General features: G+C 34.9%; 1 protein-coding gene across 8 annotated transcripts in view; it reads right to left on the reverse strand.

The window, feature by feature from the left end:
* Positions 1-2346: 2346 nt before the first annotated feature.
* UCHL3 (ubiquitin C-terminal hydrolase L3) overlaps positions 2347-23858 on the reverse strand; it is a 54903-nt gene continuing 33391 nt past the window's right edge. For 5 of the 8 annotated variants that reach the window (XM_072782781.1, XM_072782782.1, XM_072782780.1 and 2 more), the window contains 3 exons: positions 9136-9211; positions 3172-3230; positions 2347-2559 (listed from right to left, as the gene is read on the reverse strand). In XM_072782781.1, coding sequence (XP_072638882.1) covers positions 2476-2559; positions 3172-3230; positions 9136-9211 — 219 coding nt within the window. In that variant the 3' untranslated portion in view covers positions 2347-2475. Of the gene's footprint in view, positions 2560-3171; positions 3231-9135; positions 9212-13835; positions 14028-23858 lie in introns of all 8 variants that reach the window. The other 3 variants (XM_072782775.1, XM_072782776.1, XM_072782777.1) reach the window with 1 other exon arrangement.

Raw genomic sequence — 23858 nt, forward strand, 5'->3', positions numbered from 1 at the left:
TTTAAAGCTTCAGTTCTATTTAGTTCCATTTCCCTCAAATATATTAGTCATTAACAAGTTCCAGAAATGACCCATGACTTGACCATCCTTAGCGTCTCTACAAATTTATAGACAAAATTAACCATCAATTTCTTCTAAAGTGCTAAATTTTAAGAAAGTGACTAAACAAAATATTATACAGTAGGAGGACTAAAATCCTAGACACAAACCTAAGAAAAAATTTCAAATTGTGAGTTTCACAAGGGACTAGCATTCTAATGCTTGTGCAAAAGAATGCCAGTCCTAAATGTTGCTCTATAAAATGTCTAGAAAATGACATTCATAATACACAATTTTTAAAAAAGCTTTGAGGAGTTCTGCAACTGTCCCCACCCAATATAACAATTTTTTAAAATTAACTTTAACCCAATGTTTTCAACAGATACTTGACTTCAAACCCTTTTGCCCACTAACAGTCTGAAAAATTAGTACTTATCACAGCAAACTTTGAGAAAGTATGCAAATTTTTGGTAATAAATTAGATACTAAGAGAAATTCAGCAAGGCACAAGCAGAAAACCGCTTAGGAATACTTAAAATTTTAAGATGATATACAAGATACATGTGAGTATAAAATGCAAATGATGGAACAAAAGAGAACACCTGGTTGTTACTGGCAGGATGGAAGCACCATCCTCATATACTATCAGTTGTTTCAGAGGATCTCTTCATTCCTATTGCCATCACTTCATTCAGGCCCTCTTCACCATAGAGTTTAAATGTATTCCAAAGTGACCCTCCTCGTTATCATCTGTTTTTTTCTAATCCAGTGCTTCCCAAACTTAATATGCATATCCATTATCCAGGGATCTTGTCGAAAATGCAAGTTCTGATTTGGTAGGTCTAGGATGGGGTCTGAAACTCTTCCTTTTGAGCAAGTTCTCAGGTTATACTGATGTAACCACACTTTGAATAACATAGATCTAATCCATTCTGTAAGCCATTGCCCCATTACTCTTCCTACTAAAATACCACTTATCTCATGTCACTGCCTCAGGAACCTCGGTTAACTTAGTGAATCAGGTATACACATTTATACTCAATTATTGGTCCAGAACTTTATTCCAGATCAGTTTGGTCTTTCTCCTAACTGCTACACTCATTCCTATCCAACTCTGCATTGTTTTTGTTTTTGTTTTTTAGATAAAATGTATATACGGTGGCATACAGATTTTAAATGAACAATCCAGGAAGTTTTGATAATTGCATATGCCTGTGTAACCAATACTCTCCACCCAAAAACATAGCACTTTGCCATCACACCAACCTGTCTTACCTAGCTCTATAAATATCCTTCTACCTTTCCTCTGCCTTCCACCTATCCTTTAAAGATACAGCTGAAGCCCTTTTTTCTTCAAAACACACATGAAATTCACACATACCTCCATCTAAATTACTTCTTTTTTAAGGTTAAGCCATCACCATCTCCCATTGATCTCCTCACAAATCTCTCTACCTCCATTCTCACCCCCTCCCCTCCTCTTATCCACAGAGGAGTCAGAGTGATCTTCTAAAATTATAAATCAAATCAGGTCACTCTCCTGCTTAAAATCTTACCATCACACTTCAAAAAAAAAATCCAAATGCCTTTTTGTGATGTCCTGTATTACCAAGCCTAATTTTTATACAGTATTAAAGATGGTTTTCATTTAAGACCAGTTATTAACCTCATATCTTGCCACTTTCCCCATTACTTTCTATGCTCTGGTCATATGAGCCTTTTTCTGACCCTCTAACACAGTTAGATTTTTCTACTTGAGGGACTCTACATTAATTATTCCCTTTACTCTTCCCTACCACCTTTCTCTGGCTACGTTTTGCTATTCAGATCTCAACTTCAAAGTTACTTCCTCATAGGAGCCTTCCATGACTACAAAATCTAAAGTATCCAATCAGTCACTCTCTAATGCAAATCTGACTTTGCATAACATCTATCATTGGTCTGTATCTTACTAATGTGTCATTTATCTCTTCTCGCAGGAACATAAGCTCCATGACTATGGAACTTGTTGACAGTGTTCATTGCTGTAACTCCTGCACTTAGAACAGTGTCTAGCTCATTACAAGTAGATGTTCCACAAATGCTTTTTAAGGGAATATGTCAAAATATGTGATATAATGTATATTTATACTATGCAGATGGAAACTGCACTTGTGCTCAATACAAAATCTCCCATGAAATTTAGAAGAGAATAAGAAACCTATTGCTAGTCCTCAGACAAGGTAAGTCTTTCACAAGAAAGAAAGGGGAGAAAGAATTACAGCTTTAATGTGGGGCAAAAAAAAAAATACACAGATTAAGTCAAAGTTTAATTCACATAAAGTTTAATCAGTCAAGTTAATGAAAATATCAAAATTTTTGAGTTAGTGTATGGCAGCAGAAATGTAATTTTTGTTGCAAATAATACAGTATTTGGTGTTTCCATTTACTGACAAGCTATGCTGCAGATAGAGCAATTGCATTGAACCTCAATTCATCAGGGTCACGTTCCATAAACTTCTTGCAAACTTCTATGGCATCCTATGGGGAAAAAAATGTGTGTAATTTTTTAGTTTATAAACATGTGTTTTCCTTTCAAATGATAAATAAATGTTTCATATTTCCCTAATTCATACTAATTTTATATTACAGACTTCTTTTTCCAAATGCAAAATAATTTAAAGCACACCAGAAGAGTGAATGGTTGGTAGCCTGATTTGCTTAGTACAAAACTATAAAATATAGTAAGTGTTCTTTCTTAAAATACTTTAAAGAAACTTTTAACTTGAAAAGTACTATTTCATTGAGCCACACAATTTGTTCATAAATTTAAAAATCTCTAAAATCAGGATCAAGATACAAATGATAGTATCTTGGATTCAGCGAAATATGGGATATGATGTGCAACTCTTTCGATACTATTATCTTTTTCAAATTTGATACTTGTTCACACAAAGAGTTCTGAAAATCTCTTCATTTGTTGTAGATCTTTAACACTAACTCAGAATTTTCTTTTTGGATTTTCTCAAGAGGGCAAGAACATGGAAACATCCAAATTCAGAGAAAATGTTATTCAAGTGATCTTTAGAGATACTTTAAAGATAACAAGAACATTAATAACACTTAAAGTAGGCCAATAAGTTTTGTTATTACCTCTAATAAAGTTTCATCACTAGTTTCCCCATGGTTAATTGGAAATGGTTTCCGTCCATCTGTGGAAAATGAACAAACAGTTGAATGTTTAGCTGCTTATATAAGATAATGTCCTTCCAACTTCCAACTTCCATTTTCATCTTCCTACAGTGAAGCAAATGTTAAAAGATACTGAAAGTAATATATTCTAAAGCAAGTATCTTATTATGTTATTCTAATGTTATTAGAATCTTGCTTCCAGGGGATCCCTGGGTAGCTCAGCGTTTCAGCACCGGACTTTGGCCCAGGGCGTGATCCTGGAGTCCCGGGATCGAGTCCCGCATCAGGCTCCCTGCACGGAGTCTGCTTCTCCCTCTGCCTGTGTCTCTGCCTCTCTCTCTCTCTCTCATGAATAAATAAAAATTAAAAAAAAAAAAAAAGAATCTTGCTTCCATGTTTGAAAAGCCTAAATCATCTTCCTAAACAGAATTTATAAGAAATAAACATTGGCTTTATTTTTTTTTAATTTTATTTTTTGGCTTTAATTTCCTTTAAAAAATGCAAAATTTATAAGTCAATTTTTAAAAAGCTACCAACCTAATTTCTACCCTCAGGAAAGGGTAGAAAAATGAAAAATTATTAGAGTAGAAAATGAAAAATTTATTTCAAATCAGATCCTAAGACTGATATGCTTATGCCAATGAAAGGGAGCCAACATAAGATTTATATATTACTGCTACTAATTGTGTACCACCAAGGCAGTAGTATAGACCAACAATCTAAATAACCTAGGGTTATTTCACTGACCACCAAAGTTAATTAAACACAATTATAAACATCTTGAATAAACTACTACTTTATAAATGCTATGAAAAAATGAAAAAGTCTATTATTATATAAATTCATCCTAACTCAAAGTTAACTGAAACTCTATATCCAAATCTAAACCTCATATGTCTTTTAAGTGGCACTTTGAGTTCAATCCATAAAACACAATCCCTTCTGTAATTTCATGGCTTCCAAATGTAATAAAAATGTTTGAATCCACAAACATACACAGCGTTAGAGCTGAACTGATAGATACCACTTTGAAAGAAAAATATAAGGGAAGATTAACCAAACAAACCAGAAGGCAAAATGAGACAATTATTAAAACTAAAGAAATAAGAGTTTTTTCAAATGTACATTAGTTATGGCTCAGCTGAGAATAATGTTTCTGTGGTCATAAAAATATAAACAACTACAACAGAACTGGGAGAATAGGAGAAAGGAAATAATCTATTCTGTGACTGGGAGGGTGGGTAAGGAACAAGGGTGATACAAGGAAGCAAAATCTTATCTTCCTTGTGGGAAGTGAAGAAATAATACTGAGGCCACTGCCCCCTCCAGCTGGGAGGGAATAACTGGTACTGGATGAGGCCTTCCACTGCAAACAACTAAAAAACTGGACAAAATAGCTGAAACAGTTGTTCTTAGACATGAGGAAGTAGGTAGCTTGTATGTGAGCCCAACAGTAATAGCAGCTTTCTGCTAGCTCACGAATGGGAAACCCAAGCAGAGCACAACAGTCTTAATGAGGAGACTGAGGAGAAAGAGAGCAAGGTTTGGAAATTTGCACAGTATTAGAATGAAGGTAGCTCCCCACTTTGTAGATCTGTTGCCCTTGGTCTGGGCTGGGCCAGGCCAGGATTAGTGTGCCAGGGGGCTCAGGGAGCATTGTGTCTGGGTCTGAGTTTTAGGGTGAGTGGCTAAGAGCTTCTTTATATACAAGAAGAATGGGTAAACCAAGAAATACATGAAAGGTAATGGAGAACACTAGAATAAACTATACACTACTAGATCAGACTTAGAAGTATTAATGTAAATGAATGCTTTTTAATATATAAACCAATGTAATTGTGGGTACATCTATACTCATATTCACATACATGTATGTGAGTGTATTTTTCTAATACATACAAATATTTCCTACTTTTGTCCTCTGAGAGGACCTAGATAATGATATCTTAGTAACAATGAGCACACCTACCACCCAGACATTGGTTCTAAATATCATTTTCCACTAAAAGGAACCAGGACTCTATGTGGAAGCAACTGAATACATGGCTGGATCACAGAAAATCAAAGATGCGCCTAGAACATCTTATTCTATCTGAACATCTTATTCAAGAAATTGCTTGAAGAAAGAGAGAAACGTATCAAATGGACAAAAGGGACAGCTTGAAGGGGTGCCCTTCAAGGCCAAGTCTGGGAAAATTTAAGCATCAAAATAAATGATGATAATGGACTTTATGTAATCTTTTGAGTAAAATATGAATCCATGAGTCCATTCTGACATGAATGAATGAGGGAAAAAGGAAAGCTTCTAATGTTGGAGGAATTTTTTTAAAAACACCATTTGGGGGCAGCCTGGGTGGCTCAGTGGTTTAGCTCCACTTTCAGCCTAGGGAGTGATCCTGGAGACCCGGGATCGAGTCCCACATCTGGCTCCCTGCATGGAGCCTGCTTCTTCCTCTGCCTGTGTCTCTGCCTCTGCCTCTCTCTCTGTGTGTCTATCACGAATAAATAAATAAAATCTTTAAAAAAAAAAAAACACCATTTGGCACCATCATAGTGATAATCAATTAAAAATCATCAATGGATGCTAAATCTGATAAAGGCTTAATGAGAAACTGTGTATTTACATAGGTTCGAAGTATCCCCTGATAAAATATTTATTCATTAACTATCAATAACCGTAACATATTGATATACTAATAAGTTTAACAAACTTAACTTTATAATGGAGAAATGGAGATAACCACCTAAACCAAATGATAAAGGTCATCATCATCAGCAAGAGGACAAATCAACATCATGAGCCTCCTGAATGACGCACTGAGAACGCAACACCACTTTTGTGGTGTATGTGTCAAATGGATAAATAAGGAGGAAATATCAAACAACCCAAATAATCTCAAATAACTGCCCTGTAGGTTTAAAAATAAATGTCAAAGACACGAGAGGAAAGAAAAGACTGAGGAACCATTCCAGATTAAGGGAGACAAACGTGACATCTAAATACAACATACAACCCTGGACTGGATTCTGAACCTAGAGAGGATACTGTAAAAAATCAGAACAATTTGAACAGAATATGTGAATTCAATTATAATATAGGTTGATATTAATTTCCTGATTTTGTTAGTCATACTACAGTTATATAAGAGAGTATCCACCTGTTTTGAAGAAATACATACAGAAATATATTAATAATAGGGCATCATGTCTGCAACTTATCTTTTAAGTGGTTCAGACATATTAATTGAATCTGGGGAACCTGAATAAAGGGTTTATGGGAACTCTCATACAATTTCTGGAATTTTTATAAAAATTTAAAATTATTTCAAAATAAATTTTTTTTTTACTGTTTCAGAGTATTCCTGTTGCTCCAAGTAGACAATAAATTGTTAGTTATCAGTATACCAATCTGATGATTCAATCAATTCTGAATTCACTTCCAAATCCCATTGTTCCAATTTATCCATAAAGAGTAATTCTATCTATTTAAAAATATGTACTTCTCCTCCCCTACATATGCTATTAACAACATGAAGCCTTAAGGAAAAGGAAGAAGTGATAACAAAAAGATGAATAACTCAATTCCTTTCATCAGTTAACCTTACAATTGAGTATGGAATAAATATATTAAAGATAACCACTATCCTTTCTTGAATAACTGTCCTGTAGTAATTAATTTGCACACATCTAGAATCATAGTCTTATTTTTAAAAATAAGGTTACTTCAAAATGATTTTTTTCTTAAAAATCATATGCTGTTCTCTTAATCACTGTTTTCTATTCACTAACTCAGTAGTCTCCTTGCTCAACATTCCTTTAGAATTTATTAGGAACCCACATCAGGGTTACTGCCAATTTCCTTTGGAGTGAATCAGCAACTGCCCATTTTCATTTGTCTTGTACTTATCCCTGTTCTCTACACTATCTAAAAGATTACTGCTATTCTTTACAACTCTGAAATTCTTTAAATTCATTTTAAGAATGTAATCCCCAAAAGGCTCTAATTCTCTATCAGCCATGATCATTCTTCTTGCTAAAGAATGCCTAACCAACAAGACCTCGGTAGTTCTTTCTTTCCTAATGTTCAAACCAATTTTAAAATCCTTTTGTACTGATCTTGGAATGCAGAAGAAAAACATTCTTCATATGTAGCGTACCCTTGTAATACATCTTTCCTTCTAATTGTCCTCTCTAGACTCTGAGCTCAGAGAGCTAGCTAACCAGAGTTTTTTAGTCAACTCCTTCCCATTGAGATGATCTGAGATTTCTTTTTTTTTTTCTAAATATCTTTTAGATGTTATTGTTTGTTCTACTGATAAGTCTATCATTCGGAAAGTCATCACCACTGTCATAGTTTCTGGTTATGGATCATATTTATCATTTCTCTGGCCTTTCCTAAGTGTACTTTCTTGAGGTCAATGAAATGTGTCTGGCAAGTCTCCGCACTCTCTTTATTTCCATTTCCACTAGTTATTCTTTATAATTCAAAATTCAGAGTAGAAAGTCAGCTTCCAGCAATCAATCAGATGTAGGAAATCCCCAATCACTATTACATCTTATCTCTAGATACAGACCTTGTAGACTGACTTAGCAAAGCTGGTCTTCCATGCTGCCCTACAGGGGTATCATCTACTCCCATCACAATGTGTTCTTTTCATTTCAGTTTGAATCCAACTCAAATGTCTCTATTATTGTACACAGCCTTCAGGATCTTAGGTTTCTTTTTTTTTTTTTTTCCTTTGGGGGTTTTAGGTTTCTACAAAATTATGCTTTTTCCTTTCCTTGTACCCTTGAATACAGCTCTTTCTTTTTAATCAAGTGTATTACTCTGTTGTTATATTCCACACGTAAAATCTATCTACATTTATGGACCTCATTTATAGTAACAGGAGTTCTTTCAGAACTTTGTGCTTTTAAATAAGCTGAGGAAAATGAAAGTGGCAAGTTAATACAGACAGCAAGTAAGAACAAAGAGAACTAAAAATCATGGTACCTAGAAATTGAAAAAGACTTCTCTTTTTTATTTGGCTTTTAAAAAATTTTTTTAAACTTAATTTCTACTTTTCTTTATTTTTTTTTTAAGAAGGCTCCAGGCCCAGCATGGATCCAGCCCAATGTAGGGCTTGAATATCAATACCTGAGCTGAGACCAAGAATCAGACACTTAACTGACTGAGCCACCCAGTTGCCCCTTATTTGGCTTTTTTTAACCTTGTCCTCATGGAAAACAACAAGGATTCATGATAAGTAGTATAAACCAGCCATTAAAGAACTTTAAGAAGTTTGTTATGTCTGAAAGGATCAATTAAAATTATGATGATGATCTCCAACATTCCCCAAAATAGTCGATCTACAGTTAAACTTCTAAAAAATAAGTACAGGTATAGGCCAAAATGCCAAATAATTAATCATGGCTACTCTGACATATGCCTTAGGGAACTACTGCCAGAAAACACACGCTCTTGTAAAGTTAAAAAAATCAGAGGCAACACAAAGAGATAGTACAAAAACCTAAAAAGTAGTGATACTCATTACTGATTACAAAAGTTAGTCATTATGAATATTACAGCATATTTTAAAAGTTGTTTCAGGATCAAGATAGTTCATCCAGATGTTGATGATTACTAAATAATTTAGTAAGGAATGCTGAACTGATTTATAGGAGTTTCCTATGATTTTTACTTCCCTGCTTTGCGTGAAATACAAAGCTAATATGTACACTTTCTTGAATTATAAGTTGCTTAAAATTCAAAAAACATTTATTTTTTCTAGTAAAAAATCTTAAAGGAAAACTTTCATTATGCCAACTTGATATTATAGGGCAATTAATATTAAACACAATAAATGTCAACAGACCTGTTAATCATAAATAGAGACTTTCCCATTTATCATTTCCCTCCCCAGAGTAAATTTAAATAGCTCTTACCTAATTCATAGAGATGCCCATCTACATGAACTAATGCAATAAAATGAAGATCTACTTTTTCATCTATACTTGGTGCCTGAAATAGGAGGGAAAAATACATATTATGCATGTTAGTAGTCAAATCAATCAAGTACATGTAAACATATATAAATATGAAATGATGTGAGAAAACATGTAATTCAAGATTTATTCATCTTTGATATGGTGGACAAAGAATGAACATGACCACATTTATGACAATGTCCTCACCCATCAACCAAGAAAACATCGACTTAAAGCACATCTTTCTTAATCTCAACTGATCTAAAAACCTTAAATATTATTCAACCTTGAAAACCCTGTGACTAGCACAACACCTGGTACCAGTAAATACACAATGCATACTTGCTGAATGAAATGAATGCATGAGCTGATTTGTCTAATTTTTGAAATTTGAAATAAGAAAGTTAAAAAAATAGGATAAACAGTTAAAACTCTTTTCAAGCTAAATTTTAATAAGAAAGTGAATTCTTTCCTTAATGATTTGAACTTGATAATCTCATTTTTTGAACAACGTAATATAGTCTTAGAATGAAGTAAGTCTCACTATTCATCAAGATTCAAAGTTTAAAAATGAATAAATGCAGGAAAATAGCCAAAAGAGTACAGGGTGGGGGGGAAGAGATAAAAGTAAATCAAAGTACAATTAACTGTAACCTATGATTTTTCATCTGCTTTTTTAGTGAACTATTTGAAATGAAAATTACACCTAGTTTTTTAGGTTTTTTTAGTTTTCTAAATTCGATTTGCAATAAGCAATATCTGCTACATTTCTTAGAAATGTAAATAAGTTACCCAAAATCATACATGATTAAATGGCACTATGATATGCAGTAAGCTGCACAGTTAACACTAATGTGTGTTAGCTGTATATCAAATCTTAAATGGTTTGAATAAGATACAATCACTTAAATGCATGAACAAATTTTAGAAGCAAATGTTTTAAAGAGGCATAAGTCAAATTACATCACATATTAACATCCTATATAACACAATGGTATCTGAAATGTAAATTTATACTTTTTTCATCTTCAGATAATTTTGTATTTTTAAGTAGTATTTTTAGTTTTAAGAAGTATTTAGATGCAAAAATTGAAAGTGACAGAATAAGCGTTACTATTTTGGTTTTACTGGATGTTTCTAAAAAATTTACAGATAGAGTGACTCATCTAATCTCCCATTATTCTTCAGATAGTACTTCTCTTCAATTATTAATGGGAGAATCTCAACATTAATGTGGCAAACTAGCTCTTCCTGGCTTCAGTTTAGAATGAAAGAATTCTACTGTTGGTAGGAGTCAATATTATCTACTTTTATTGCTACTCCAGTAGTAGACTCCTCTCCAGCACAGCCCCATCTGCAGCAGACCCTAGCAGAACACTAGGTTCTGAAGTAGTCTATTAGCTCTTTGGACAGTTTTGCTGGAGTTAACCTTCATACTGAGAGTAATATATGGCCCCCAGTATTTTTCCCTTTTCTTAGAAAAAATTCTAATTCCTCTTGAACATGATATGTCTTCAAATGTTTAAAGATAGTGGTAATGAGTTCCCTTACTTTCCTGCTCAGAGAATCAAAAAATACTAGTGATCACTCAATTTAATATTCTTGTTTTACTAATGACCAGAAAAGGATCCAATTTTTCAAGGCTAAACCTAGGCAATTCTACAAACTTAAATTCAATTATATAATAAGAAATACTAGAAATGGGGATGCCTGTGTGGCTCAGTGGTTAAGCATCTGCCTTCAGCCCGGGGCGTGATCCTGGAGTCCTGGGCAGTCCCACATCAGGCTCCCTGTGTGGAGCCTGCTTCTCCGTCTGCCTACGTCTCTGCCTCTCTCTCTCTCGGTCTTTCATGAATAAATAAATAAAATCTTAAAAAAAAAAAAAAGAAATACTAGAAATGATTTTTTATCCAACTAGAAAAGAGGGTTTTTTTTTTTTTATTATTCATTTTAAGACAATTCTCCAATAGGTTAACAAGTATGTTAAATTTTGGAGCTACTGCATTTTCAAAAATTATACACTTGTTTTAACACCATCTCTTCTTAAGAATAATACATCTTATAGCTTCTATTCTTCATATTTTGTCAGTAAATAAAACCATGCTAGAGATGAAAGTAGTACAATTGGAGTCAGAGACCTGAATATATACCCAACCCCTGGGTGCACTGGGTTTCTTATCTGTTTTAAAGTTTAAATGAAATACATGTAAATTGTTAAGTGCCATAAAAGAATTATGTAATATTTCAATATTAATACTAACTACATTATCACAAATATAAGAAATCACTAATGCTAGTGACTCATAATTGTGAGTCATTATACCTTTTATCCAAAAGTGCATATGAAAAATATAAAACTAAAGAGGGCATGAAAAGCCTTCAAATTATTATAAAAGGTAAGTTAAGCTCAAAACTTCTAAGCCTTCCACAAAACTTCAGTACCTATTGGGAGCCTTTCCTTTTCCCTTGGGTCAACTTCATCAGTCTGAGGGTCTGAAATTTGCAGTTATCCAACTGCTTAAAAACTGTTCCACTAAGAACAAGAACAATAAAAAAAGGCAAAGTCTTCAATTTCAAAAAAATGACCAAGAAGGTAGAAACCAGAAGCTATAGACTGGATCATGTCGCCTACATTTAGTTTTATATATTATTTTTTACAAAGTTCCCTAATTTATAATACAACACTTATTATTATCTCAATTAAAAATAAAATAACAAATCAATTAGAAATTAAATACTAAATATAAAATTCAAATTGTTGAAAATATAGTTTAATTTATACTTGTTTGGCACTTAATATATACCAGGTACTGGCACTGTGCTAAGTGCCTTAAATGTACTGACCAATTAATCATCATATAAACTCTATGAAATAGATAATATACTCATTTATTCTCAAGAAAACTGTTCAAGAGCTAGTGAGGGAATCTGGTTTCAAACTCAGGCTGGATAGTTCAAGAATCCATGCTATGATATGAAAATAGTTATGAAGCTACAAAACAACAAAATTAATATGGAGAGCAAAGATCAAAATTATGTAAAATCATATAAAACTGGAAACACCAATTTATGATTTATTCATTTATATTTAGAATATTTAAAAGTACAAAGCAATCAGTCATGTTTAGAATCAATTGTGCCCGAGTTAGAATTTACAAAATTAGGGTTTTACTCTGATCATATATAATTCACCTTGTATCTCCTACTATGCCAGTATATGGCACAGTAGGGAAGCAACAAATATTAAATAGATAAATGAATAAAAATGGCACATGCATGTTGTGATCAAATGAAGAAAATAAAATAGACACCAGTTTACTGATTGGTATTCAGTATAAATGAAAGTCTATTTGATGACCATACTGATATTTGGTGGAAACATATTTAAGGAAAAGTGTAAAGACTACTTCACAGTTTGAGTATAGCTCTGAAAGAGTAAATAAGGGGAAGGAAGGAATGTTTGACACCAACTTCTAGTTTTTTAAGCATTAAATGTATGAGGAGTCAGACTTCCTCTGGCTTCAAAAGTTATGATGATTTCCAGAAGCATCAAGTTTCTTATAAATGGATGGCATACACCAAATCTTTCAGATAGCATTTCTAGGTTAGCTCTGCTAAACCAGTTATTGACGTTAACAGTCTAAAACATCAAAAAGAGGGCAGCCCGGGAGTCTCAGCGATTTAGTGCCTCCTTCCGCCCAAGGCGTGATCCTGGACACCCGTGATGGAGTCCCACGTCGGGCTCCCTGCATGGAGCCTGCTTCTCACTCTGCCTGTTGTCTCTGCATCTCTCTCTCTCTCTCTCATGAATAAATAAATTTATAAATCTTAAAAAAAATTTAAAACATCAAAAAGAAAAGAGCTGGAGTTGCCTAACCCTACAGTTTAGTTCAATCATGAAAATTATTAGAATTCCATCATCTGTCTCAACATTTAAGATAATTAGCAAGATTATAAGAACAAATGTACTTTTTAATAGTTTGCTAATATCACCAATCTAAGAAGGAGAAATCATAAAATTTGTGGGAAGCAATTCACAACGAGAAAATCTTCACCTCCTACTTAGAAAAGATCTTTAGAAACTGAATAGGCAGGGAAGATTGGATCAAGATTAAACCAAGTACCTGAGATGCCTCAGGGAATAAAATAGCTTAGATGAAACACCCTACACCATGAAGGATTAGGTTAAGGATAGAGTAAGTAAAGTGACCCCAGAGCATGACAAGAGGCTACAGTCATGTTCAGAAACATGAAAAAAATAAAAAAGGAGATGGCAAAGAACTCAGAAGGTACACAGCACTTGTTGACCTGGGTCAACTAAATGAAATCAGAGAGATGAAGGTTAAGAGAATACATATTCACTTTAACAATGGACAGGAACTTAAACATCATCATGAATGTCGATCCGTACTCATCAAAAGGCAGGCATCCTTATGCTGGCAGGATATGGAGTGGGAAAATGAATGTTCACGGAGGCATTGGTGAAAGTCAAGCTAGACCGCAAAGCATGGAGGTATGCTTGCAATCTAATTGGGGGAGAAAAAGCTAATGGCTGAGTGAACCAAGAGAAAAGCACTTTGAAGACGGAAGAAGTGTAAGGAAAAAAAATGGACTATCCTTGTCACTGGAAGAAGAGATGGAAGATTGACTACACTTACAACAGAATGGAGACCCATAGATGGTAGGCGCAAGAAGGGTCGCCAGCGACGAAGACGGAGAGATGGACTGGTAGCCTTTGCAGGGCCTACATGGTTACGTTTGACCCAGGGCAGGGATGCATGGTGACACAATGATGAGGCCTTCGTTCTGCAGTGGCTAGAATGAGGCTGTGATGAGGATGGCGAAGAGGACTACATAATTAAAAAAGAGAACATTTTACTTAGACCACGTTACTGGGCGATCATTTATTCTTAAAAGCAACGTATGGTCATACCTGTATTTATATGGTCTAGTACTTTAATCAACAATAATCTAGAAAAGGATTGTATATGAATGTTGCTTAAAACTGGATAATATGGAAATACATAACTAAGGTATAGGGTTATATACCATAGCTTCTGTAAGTACACATCTAAAATATTTACCTATCCTCATTTGTGTAGCACAGACTCAGAATTATTGAAAAGCCACTAAAATGGAATTATTACATCAACTTGTTTAAAAAACAGGAACACACACATACACAGAACACAACATGTAACACATACAAAACACAAAGAATAATGTTTAGAAGAAAACAATATGGTAATAGGCACTGGTGAAAAGAATTCTTTAGTTGGAATAAGCTCTAAGGGGGAAAAAAACGTTAAAATATAAAGAATAAAGTAAACCCCTCTGAAGCTGGTGACTTGCATAAACTATCCTCTTACTTAGGCTAACAAGTTAAATGGAAACTATCATAGCCTATTAGCCATCTTCTACTAATCAATAGTATTTGTTAAATTATTTCTTTTGTCCCGGTTACGCTTTTAAGCACTTTACATTATCAATTTATTTCATCTCCCCGTAACCCATGAGATAGGTAACATATTCCCACTTTACAAAGGAGGAATCAGGGGATCCCTAGGTCGCTCAGTGGTTTAGCGCCTGCCTTCAGCCCAGGGCATGATCCTGGAGTCCCGGGATCAAGTCCCACATCAGGCTCCCTGCATGGAGCCTGCTTCTCCCTCTGCCTGTGTCTCTGCCTCTCTCTCTCTCTCTCTCTCTCTCTATCTCTATCTCTTTCTCTCTGTCTCTCATGAATAAATAAATAAAATCTTTTTTAAAAAAATGAGGAATCAGAACACACAGAGTTAATTAATATAACCCAGGCCCGTACTAACAAGTGGCAGGGATGAGATTCAAATACAGGAAATCTGGTTCTAGAATCCATTATGTAGAATCACCTTGATGTACAACCTCATTTTCCAAGAGAAAGATTTTATCACTAATTTGTTAGGCCAGATTCTAATGATGAGAGCTATAATCCTCTTAAAATTAGGTATTTTGAGAATCATGCTTTCAAACATAATTACACCACAAAGGTTGAATCTGGTCCAAAAGTTTTCCACAACATGCACATGCGTACAAACACTAACTTATTTTTTTTTAATTTATGTATTTATTCATGAGAGACACGGGGGGGGGGGTAGGGAGCAGAGACATAGCAGGTTTCCCTGCAGGGAGCCCAATGCAGGACTTGATCCTGGATCCTGGGATCACACCCTAAGCAGAAGGCAGACGCTCAACCACTGAGCCACCCAGGTGTCCCCAAAATCTAACTTATTAATGGTAATCCAAATGATTATTTTATGACTGCTACCTCTAATAAATATTATCAGCACATGAAGTAAAAAAATTTATTTTAAGGCAGTATGAAAAATTTATAATTGTTTATAACCACAGTGAGAATCAACATTAAGAGTAGTGATATGAGTCTTTCGGAAGTGATAATGATCACTATCCATGACCTATTCTCTTTAAGAAAATGAAGGGTTTTTCCCTGAATGATTTCTAGGATTCTTTCAACCCTGAAAATTCTGATTGTTCTTAGTGCTTTCAATCTCTGTGAACAATACACCAACCTAAAATAAAGCCTGTGATGAGAGTTTAAAAAAACATGTTTGTGAACACTTCAGTGGCTCTTAATAAGAACTAGTTAATCAGAAATACATAAATAAATCCTCTTGGCTCTATACTAGAATAAACGGTCTGCTCTCACAGACACAGTTTAATCAGAAGTTTGTCATATTCAATCTGATTACAGCTAAATAGGAAAAAGAAATGGAGGAAAGAAAATGGGGAAAAGAAAGATGGGTGAAGAGGGAAAAGAAATGGAGGAAAGAAAGAGAAGGAGAGATGATTAAATGAGCAGTGGAACAAAACAACAATCTCCTAAGAATCTGGGAGGGAGAGATTACTAAACTAGAAGTAAAACTGAAGGGTGTAAACTGAAAGGATGTGTAAGGTTTGGAGAGGTGAAGAAATGGGAAAGGGATTCCTGGCAAAGAATTCAGTGTCAGAAAAAGAACAGAAATAGGGACAAGTAAGACATGTTCACAGGACTAGACCACTGGGTCTGGAATTTGATTTTATGCTTTCAATCGAAAAAGTTGACCTGTTACTTTTTCATAGGTGCTGGAAGAAGACTTCAGACTCCTGAGTCAGAGAAAAAAGGCTTGACTTCTAGTACAGCCAGGAGCGTGATCATCTATTGGTTTGCACGCATTCACATGAGGGCAACACAAAAGGCCTAGATGGATGGTCGCACACAAGGTGAGCTGTCTTACAGGACAGGAACAGAGTTTGGGGAGATGTGTTTTATAGCAAGAAGCAAGCAAACATACTCTAACCTATAGGCAGACCTTACCTAATCCCTCACAGTTGCCTACTGTGAGTAAAGCAGTTTCCAACTTCAAGTGTAATGGCCCTCTTCTTTTGAGATTTTTGAAAAACCTTTTAAGAACTTTTAAAAAAAATTCAAATTTATAACGTTACAAAAACAAAAACAGCACAGGAAACACTGAAATCTTTGCCTACGACATCCTATCCACCCCCCATTTGTTTTATCCTCTGCATTTATGCTATGTAATTTTTTTCCTGAACCATTTGAGGGTTTAGGGTAAGTTACATACATCACGGTCCTTTACCCTTAAATACTTCAGTATTTCCTATGACTAAGAATTCTCTTACATAACAGCAGGGTAGTTGTCACCTTCATAAATTTGCATTGTGCCTTTTCTAGTCTGCATTTAATTTGTTAGTTATCTGTTAATTTCCTTTAGAGCATTTTCCCTCATGATCTAATCTAGGAACCAGGTACACTGAATTTACTTGTCATGTATTTTTAGTATCCTTTAATCTAGAACATTTCCAACAGTCTTCATCTTTTATGACATTAACATTTCAGATACAGTCTCCATCCCCCATTTTTAAATAAACAACTTTCAGCATAAAAAATCATGCTCATTATAAATACAGTTTATTTCTTCCCTTCTAACTCATATGCCCTTTCTTTCTTGTTCTTACATCACTCCCAGGACCTTTAGTACAATAATGAATTTCACTGATTTCTGCTTTTATTTATTTTTTTAAAAGATTTTATTTATTTATTCATGAGAGACACAGAGAGAGAGAGAGAGAGAGAGAGAGAGAGAGAGAGAGGGGCAGAGACAGGCAGTGGGAGAAGCAGGCTCCATGCAGGGAGCCCGACATGGGACTCGATCCCAGGTCTCCAGGACCATGCCCTGGACCGAAGGCAGGCGCTAAACCACTGAGCCATCCAGGAACCCCTCTGCTTTTATTTTTATTCTTTCTTCTGTTTGACTTGGCTTTAATATGGTCTTCTTTTACTACCTTAAGGTAAAAATTTAGATCACTGACTTGAAGCCTCTTTTCTACTATAAGCATTTAATACTATCAATTTCTCTTGAATCCTTGCTTTTTCTTTTCTACTATAAGCATTCAGTGATATAGATTTTTCTGTAACTCCTGTTTTTTCTCTTCTATAAGCATTTATGATAGAGATTTCTAATTCTTGGTTTAACTGAAACCTGTATATTTTGACTTTTTAAAAATTTTGATTCAGGGGCACCTGGGTGGCTCAGTTGGTTAAGTATCTGACTTTGGCTCGAGTTATGGTCCTGGGGTCGAGCCCCACATCGGGCTCCCTGCTCAACGGGGAACCCACTTCTCCCTCTCCTCCCCTACTCATGTTCTCATGTGCTCTGCCTCTCTCAAATAAATAAAAAATCTTAAGGTAATTTTATTCAATTTAAAATGTTTTCTAATTTCCTTTGTGACTTCCTCTTTGATCCATGAACTATTTAATTATTTATTTATTTTTTAAAGATTTTATTTATTCATAGAGACAGAGAGACAGAGAGAGAGAGAGAGGCAGAGATGCAGGCAGAGGGAGAAGTAGGCTCCACGCAGGGAGCCCAACATGGGACTCGATCCCGGGTCTCCAGGATCACACCCCGGGGTGCAGGCGGTGCCTAACCACTGCATCACCAGGGCTGCCCTCCATGAACTATTTAAATGTATAGTGTTTCATTTCTAAATAATTAGGAATTTTTCAGATTTTTTTGTTACTGATTTCTAATTTAATTCCATTATGGCCAAAACAAAACAAAAAACAAAAAAATAAAACACAAAAAACCTTCTTTGTGTGATTTCAACTTTTAAGAAAACTTTATTTCCTGATCCAGGATATGGCGTATTCTTGTGAACATCCCACGTGTACTTGAAAAGAATGTATCTTAAGCTGTTTTTGGATGGAATGTTCATAAATGTTAATAGGGCCAAGTTGTTTGATATTGTTGTTAAAGTCTTCTTTTAAGGTCTTACTAATCTTCCGGGTCTACTTGCTCTGATTGCTGAGAAGTGTTGAAATATCCAACTGTACTTGTGAATCTGTTTCTTCAGTTTTATCAATGTTTGCCTCCTATATTTAGAGGCTCTATTTTTAGCTACATATACAAACTTTATGTTAGGTCTTTTTGGTGAACTGATCTCTTTATCCTTAGAATGTCCTTCTTTTTCACTGTTAATATTCCTGGTTCTGAAGTCTACTTTATCTAATTTCAATATAATTATTCCAGCTTTGATTGGTGTTTGCATTGTGTATCTTTTCCCATTACTTTAATTTTAATCTTTCCATGTCCTTATATTTAAAGTGACTTTCTTAAAGACACATAATTGTTTTGCTTTTTTACCAATGTTATCATCTTTCTTTCAATTTGTGTGTTTATATTCAGACCACTTATATTTTATTAATTTCATGTAAGTATTGATACGGTTGAATTAAAATCTATTATCTTGCCAGCTCTCTCCTTTTCCATCTGTTCTTTGTTCCTTCTTTGCCTTTTTTTGGATTATTTACACAATTCCATCTTATATATACTATTGTCTTATTGTTTATGTTTTATAGTAATTATCCTTGGATTTAAAATATTTATCTTTAGTCATGGTGTATCCTCAAAAAAAAAATTTCTGAGAGGCCTGTAATTCTTATCTTTGTTCCTCTGTATCTAATGTGCCTTTTTCTTCTGGCTGCCTTCAACATTTTCTACTTATCTCTCACTTTCAGCATTTTGAAACATTATGTATCTCTGTGTATATGTGTGTTTGGTTTGGGGAGGGTAGGGATATTTATCCTACCTAGTGTTCTTTGAGATTCTTGAAGCTGTGGTTTGAAGTCTTTAATTACTCTTTGAAAAACAGCCATTAGATCTTGAAATATTTTTCCTGCCCATGTCCCCATCTCACCCTTATCTTTTTTTTTTTTTTTAAGATTTATTTATTTATTCATGAGAGATACAGACTGAGACAGAGAGGCAGAGACACAGGCAGATGGAGAAGCAGGCTCCCAGCAGGGAGCCTGATGCAGGACTCAATCCCAGATCCCAGGATCATGACCTGAGCCCAAGGCAGGCGCCCAACCACTGAGTGACCCAGGCATCCCACCTCTCTCTCTTCCTTCTGGTAATTCTTAGAGTAATTTCTAGTGATGTGTCTTCATACTTACTGATTCTCCCTTCAATTTTGTCAAGTCTATTGGTTGGTGAACCCATTAAAGGCATTCTTCATTCTAGTACCATATTTTTCATTACTAGTATTTCTATCTGATTCTTTCTTTTTAAGATTTTATTTATTTATTTATTATTTATTCATGAGAGACCGAGAGAGAGAGAGAAGCAGAGACACAGGCAGAGGGAGAAGCAGGCTCCATGCAGGGAGCCCAATGTAGGACCTGATCCCAGGACTCCAGGATCACACCCTGGGCCAAAGGCAGGCACCAAACCACTGAGCCACCCAGGGATTCCTCTATTTGATTCTTTCTTATAGTTTCCAACTCTCTGCTAATATTCCCTATTTGTTAGTACATGTCTACTTTGTTCACATGAGTCTTTAACATAGTAACATATTAATTATAGTTATTTTAAACTACATCTGATAGGTCCAATATCTGGATCATATCTGACTCTGATTCTGTTGACTACTTTGTTTAATAATAGTGTATTGTTATTTTTCTTGTTTCTTCTTTGTCTTGTAATTTTTGGTTAAAAGCTATATATATATATCTTATATAAAAGCAGACTGAGGGATCCCTGGGTGGCGCAGCGGTTTGGCGCCTGTCTTTGGCCCAGGGCGCGATCCTGGAGACCCGGGATCGAATCCCACATCGGGCTCCCGGTGCATGGAGCCTGCTTCTCCCTCTGCCTGTGTCTCTGCCTCTCTCTCTCTCACTGTGTGCCTATCATAAATAAATAAAAAAAAATTAAAAAAAAAAATAAATAAAAGCAGACTGAGATAAATACTACTTATGCCTGAGAATTGGCATGTCTCTTCTGCTAGACCTTAAGTGTATGGAATTGAATCAATCTAGTTAGGAGTTGAGCTGTTCGTGTTTTATTTTGTTAGGCAAAATAACCTCAGCAACCTACCAGCTTAAAATTCATCTAGCATTACCTTGTGCTTAGGGTAGCAGTTGGGTTGTTGGATGCTTTCTTTTTCAATGTTCTTGTTCCACCCACAGCTTTAGGCTTTTTCTTAGAACCTGTGCTCAGAGTTCTCTCTCCTTGTACTTGACTTACTCTCACACTTTGACAGCTGTTTATTGGTGCTTGCTGGTCTTTAACGGTGGGAAGGTGGAGATATTATTTATTGTTCTGGTTTAACCATTGCTTCTACCATCGTAGGTAGGCTATTTACCCCTGGTATCAAGGATCAGGCTTTCCTCTTCCAGCGCTTTCTCTCATAGTTTTCTGCTCCTCCCCCAAAATGGTGGTTTTATCTATTTCCTTCCCCAAGGAAGGTGTTTTGTCTTAGCATCTTTAGGTTTTGCTCTTTAGGGGAGAAGAACCAAGGCTTGGAGCCTTAGCCAAAGTAGAAACTGCTCCCTTCCCCAGGTTTGTACCTTTGGGCTCTTTCTAGCCTTTTCTCCAGTCTAACTCATAAGTAGCAGTGAGGTCTGTGGAGTGAATGGGCTTCCCTTTTGGGGCCCCTTACAGCAATTTTATAGTTTCATACTAGCCTATACATGGCCTTTAGCAATTTGTTAAAATATTTTAACATTTTTGGTTTTTTTTACAAAAAGGGATCATACTCTTCATGCTGCTTTTTTTTATATCTATATATTTTGGGCCTCTATCCATGCCATTAAGTATGTATCTATGTCATTTTTCATGGCAAGATATTATTTCTTAAATAGATGTACCATAAATAGAGATATTATTGTATATTTAGGTTATTTCTACTTTTCTACATTTATTTTTATTTTTTTAAGATTTTATTTATTTATAGAGACACACAGAGAGAGAGAGAGAGAGGCAGAGACACAGGCAGAGGGAGAAGCAGGCTCCATGCCGGGAGCCTGACGTAGGACTCGATCCCGAGTCTCCAGGATCACACCCCAGGCTGCAGGCGGCGATAAACTGCTGCACCACGGGGGCTGCCCTACTTTCCTACATTTATAAATTATGCTATAGGGGTACACAGGTGGCTCAGTCAGTTGGGCATCTGCCTTCAGCTCAGGTCATGATCCCAGGGTCCTTGGATCAAGCCCTGAGTTGGGTCCCTGCTCAACGGGGAGTATGTTTCTCCCTCTCCTTCCCCTTACTCATATTCTCTCTCTCGCTCAAATAAATAAAATTTTAACAAAACAAATAAATAAACTATGCTGTAAATATGTTCCCGCAAGTACCCTTACATGTTCATCAGTGAATACTAATAATTGCTAACATTGTATGATTACTTTATGTACCAGAGGTTCTAAACTATAGATGCCATAGATCCTCACAATAATCCTGTAAGGTAAAAACTATGATCATTTCTATTTAAAGATGAATATATATTTTTTGTTCAAATTCTATCAGATTATCTATAGGTGACTTTAGCCCTCTTTTTACTCATGTCTTCCAATGTAAACTTATATAAGAGGGAAGAATGAAAAAATAAAGGATGGTAGGTTCAAAGCACACCCTGCTGAATGAGTTCCACACATTAAAGTTTGTTTCTGTATGTGTCTGTATCTGGCTAATGTTCTACAACATAAAAAATAGGAAGGTACATTACTATATTATGACTGTTTTACTTATAACCATCTTATAAAGGTTTTAGGCAGGAAAACTTTACTATTTCATAGCCCAAGTGCTAGCTTGTGTATTATTTTTAATAAATAAATGAACATTGAGATGTTAACATTAGAAGGAATAATTCTAATTGTTTAGTCATATTTATTTCTATCTAATGCTCAATGAACACAATATATACATATTTTCTCTACATGAGTGCTAAAGATAATTTAATTCATAATTTAGGCATAACAGTACACATCATATATATTTTCAGTTTCAGTAAAAATGTATGTGATAATTCAGGAAAGTTTGCCAAGTAATATCATTTTAAGAGATGAAATGACTGATATGAAATGTGCTATTAAGGAATCTTAAAATTCCTAGGTTTTCTTCCTAGAATTATAAAGATTAAAGACACACACACCAACTTTTAAATGTTCATATCACCTGTCAGTGCAATTGCTTAAGAAACCAAGGCAGCCTTGCTTCAATATATGGAAATTTAAATTGTAAACTGAATCTTGAGACTCAATATCCAGTTTTTTTACATGGTCTTCCATACTAATTGGAAAAGATCAAATATTTACAGTTTATTCTTTTTTTTTTTTTTTTTTTTACAGTTTATTCTTAAGTCTTTCAGAAGAGTCATAACAAAAAGCTCACTTCCTCGGTTTTTTAGTTCTTGTACAGGAATTCAAAATTGCTAAAAATTACGTATTTCATTAAAATTATTAAGAACATCAACATTTGCCAGGATTTTAACATTGAAACTGCTGTGTTCAATGTTAAAATCCTCTGCTGTGTGAGTAATGCAACATAATGTGACTTCATATAGAACATTGACATATAATTTAAATCTCTTTGTTACATAATGTTTGGGGAAACCTACAATAGAGTTTTCAGAACTCTAGGCATTTTAAAAGCAAAGTAAATGTTTTGCTTTTTAGAAAGAACTCTTAAGAATTTAATAAATTATTGTTGCATGAAAATTAGGTACAAACATTCATTTCAAGAGATTTTTAAGCATTATGATTCTGACTTAAATCCTCTGAGTTAAAAATAAAATACCAAGTAAAATAAAATAAAATACATAGAGTGAGTTTATCATGACAGTGTTGGGGGTTTTTAATATTCATAAACACAAGGACTTAATTGATTTGCCCAAAGCATTCAACTAGTGTCTGTCAAAGCCAGAGGCAGAATACGTGACTCTTGGCTCTAATTTCAGTATTTTTATTACATATAAAGCCACTTGCCCATTGACTGTCAACTAATTTAACTGATTCATGAGGGAACTCTATTACCAGCTCTATTTGTATTCTCCAAACACAATTCAAATATTTGTTTTCCAAAATTTGTAACTAGTTCAGAAAAAAACGAAAAAAAAATCCAAAAGCAAAATACTCAGTTCCTACAAGGCCAATTACTTTTCCTTCACAGTTAATGTGCATGTCATTTTGTGTATGAGAAAATGAATCAACTACTCCTTAAACTGGTTAATGACAATACAAAAATTTAGAAATACCATGAAGGCAAAAAAGAAATGATCTAAACCTTTAATAAGGGCAGCCCCGGTGGCGCAGCGGTTTGGCGCCGCCTGCAGCCTGGGGTGTGATCCTGGAG

This window comes from Canis lupus, chromosome 17 (assembly GCF_048164855.1).
Source record: "Canis lupus baileyi chromosome 17, mCanLup2.hap1, whole genome shotgun sequence".
In the NCBI taxonomy this organism is placed as follows: domain Eukaryota; kingdom Metazoa; phylum Chordata; class Mammalia; order Carnivora; family Canidae; genus Canis; species Canis lupus.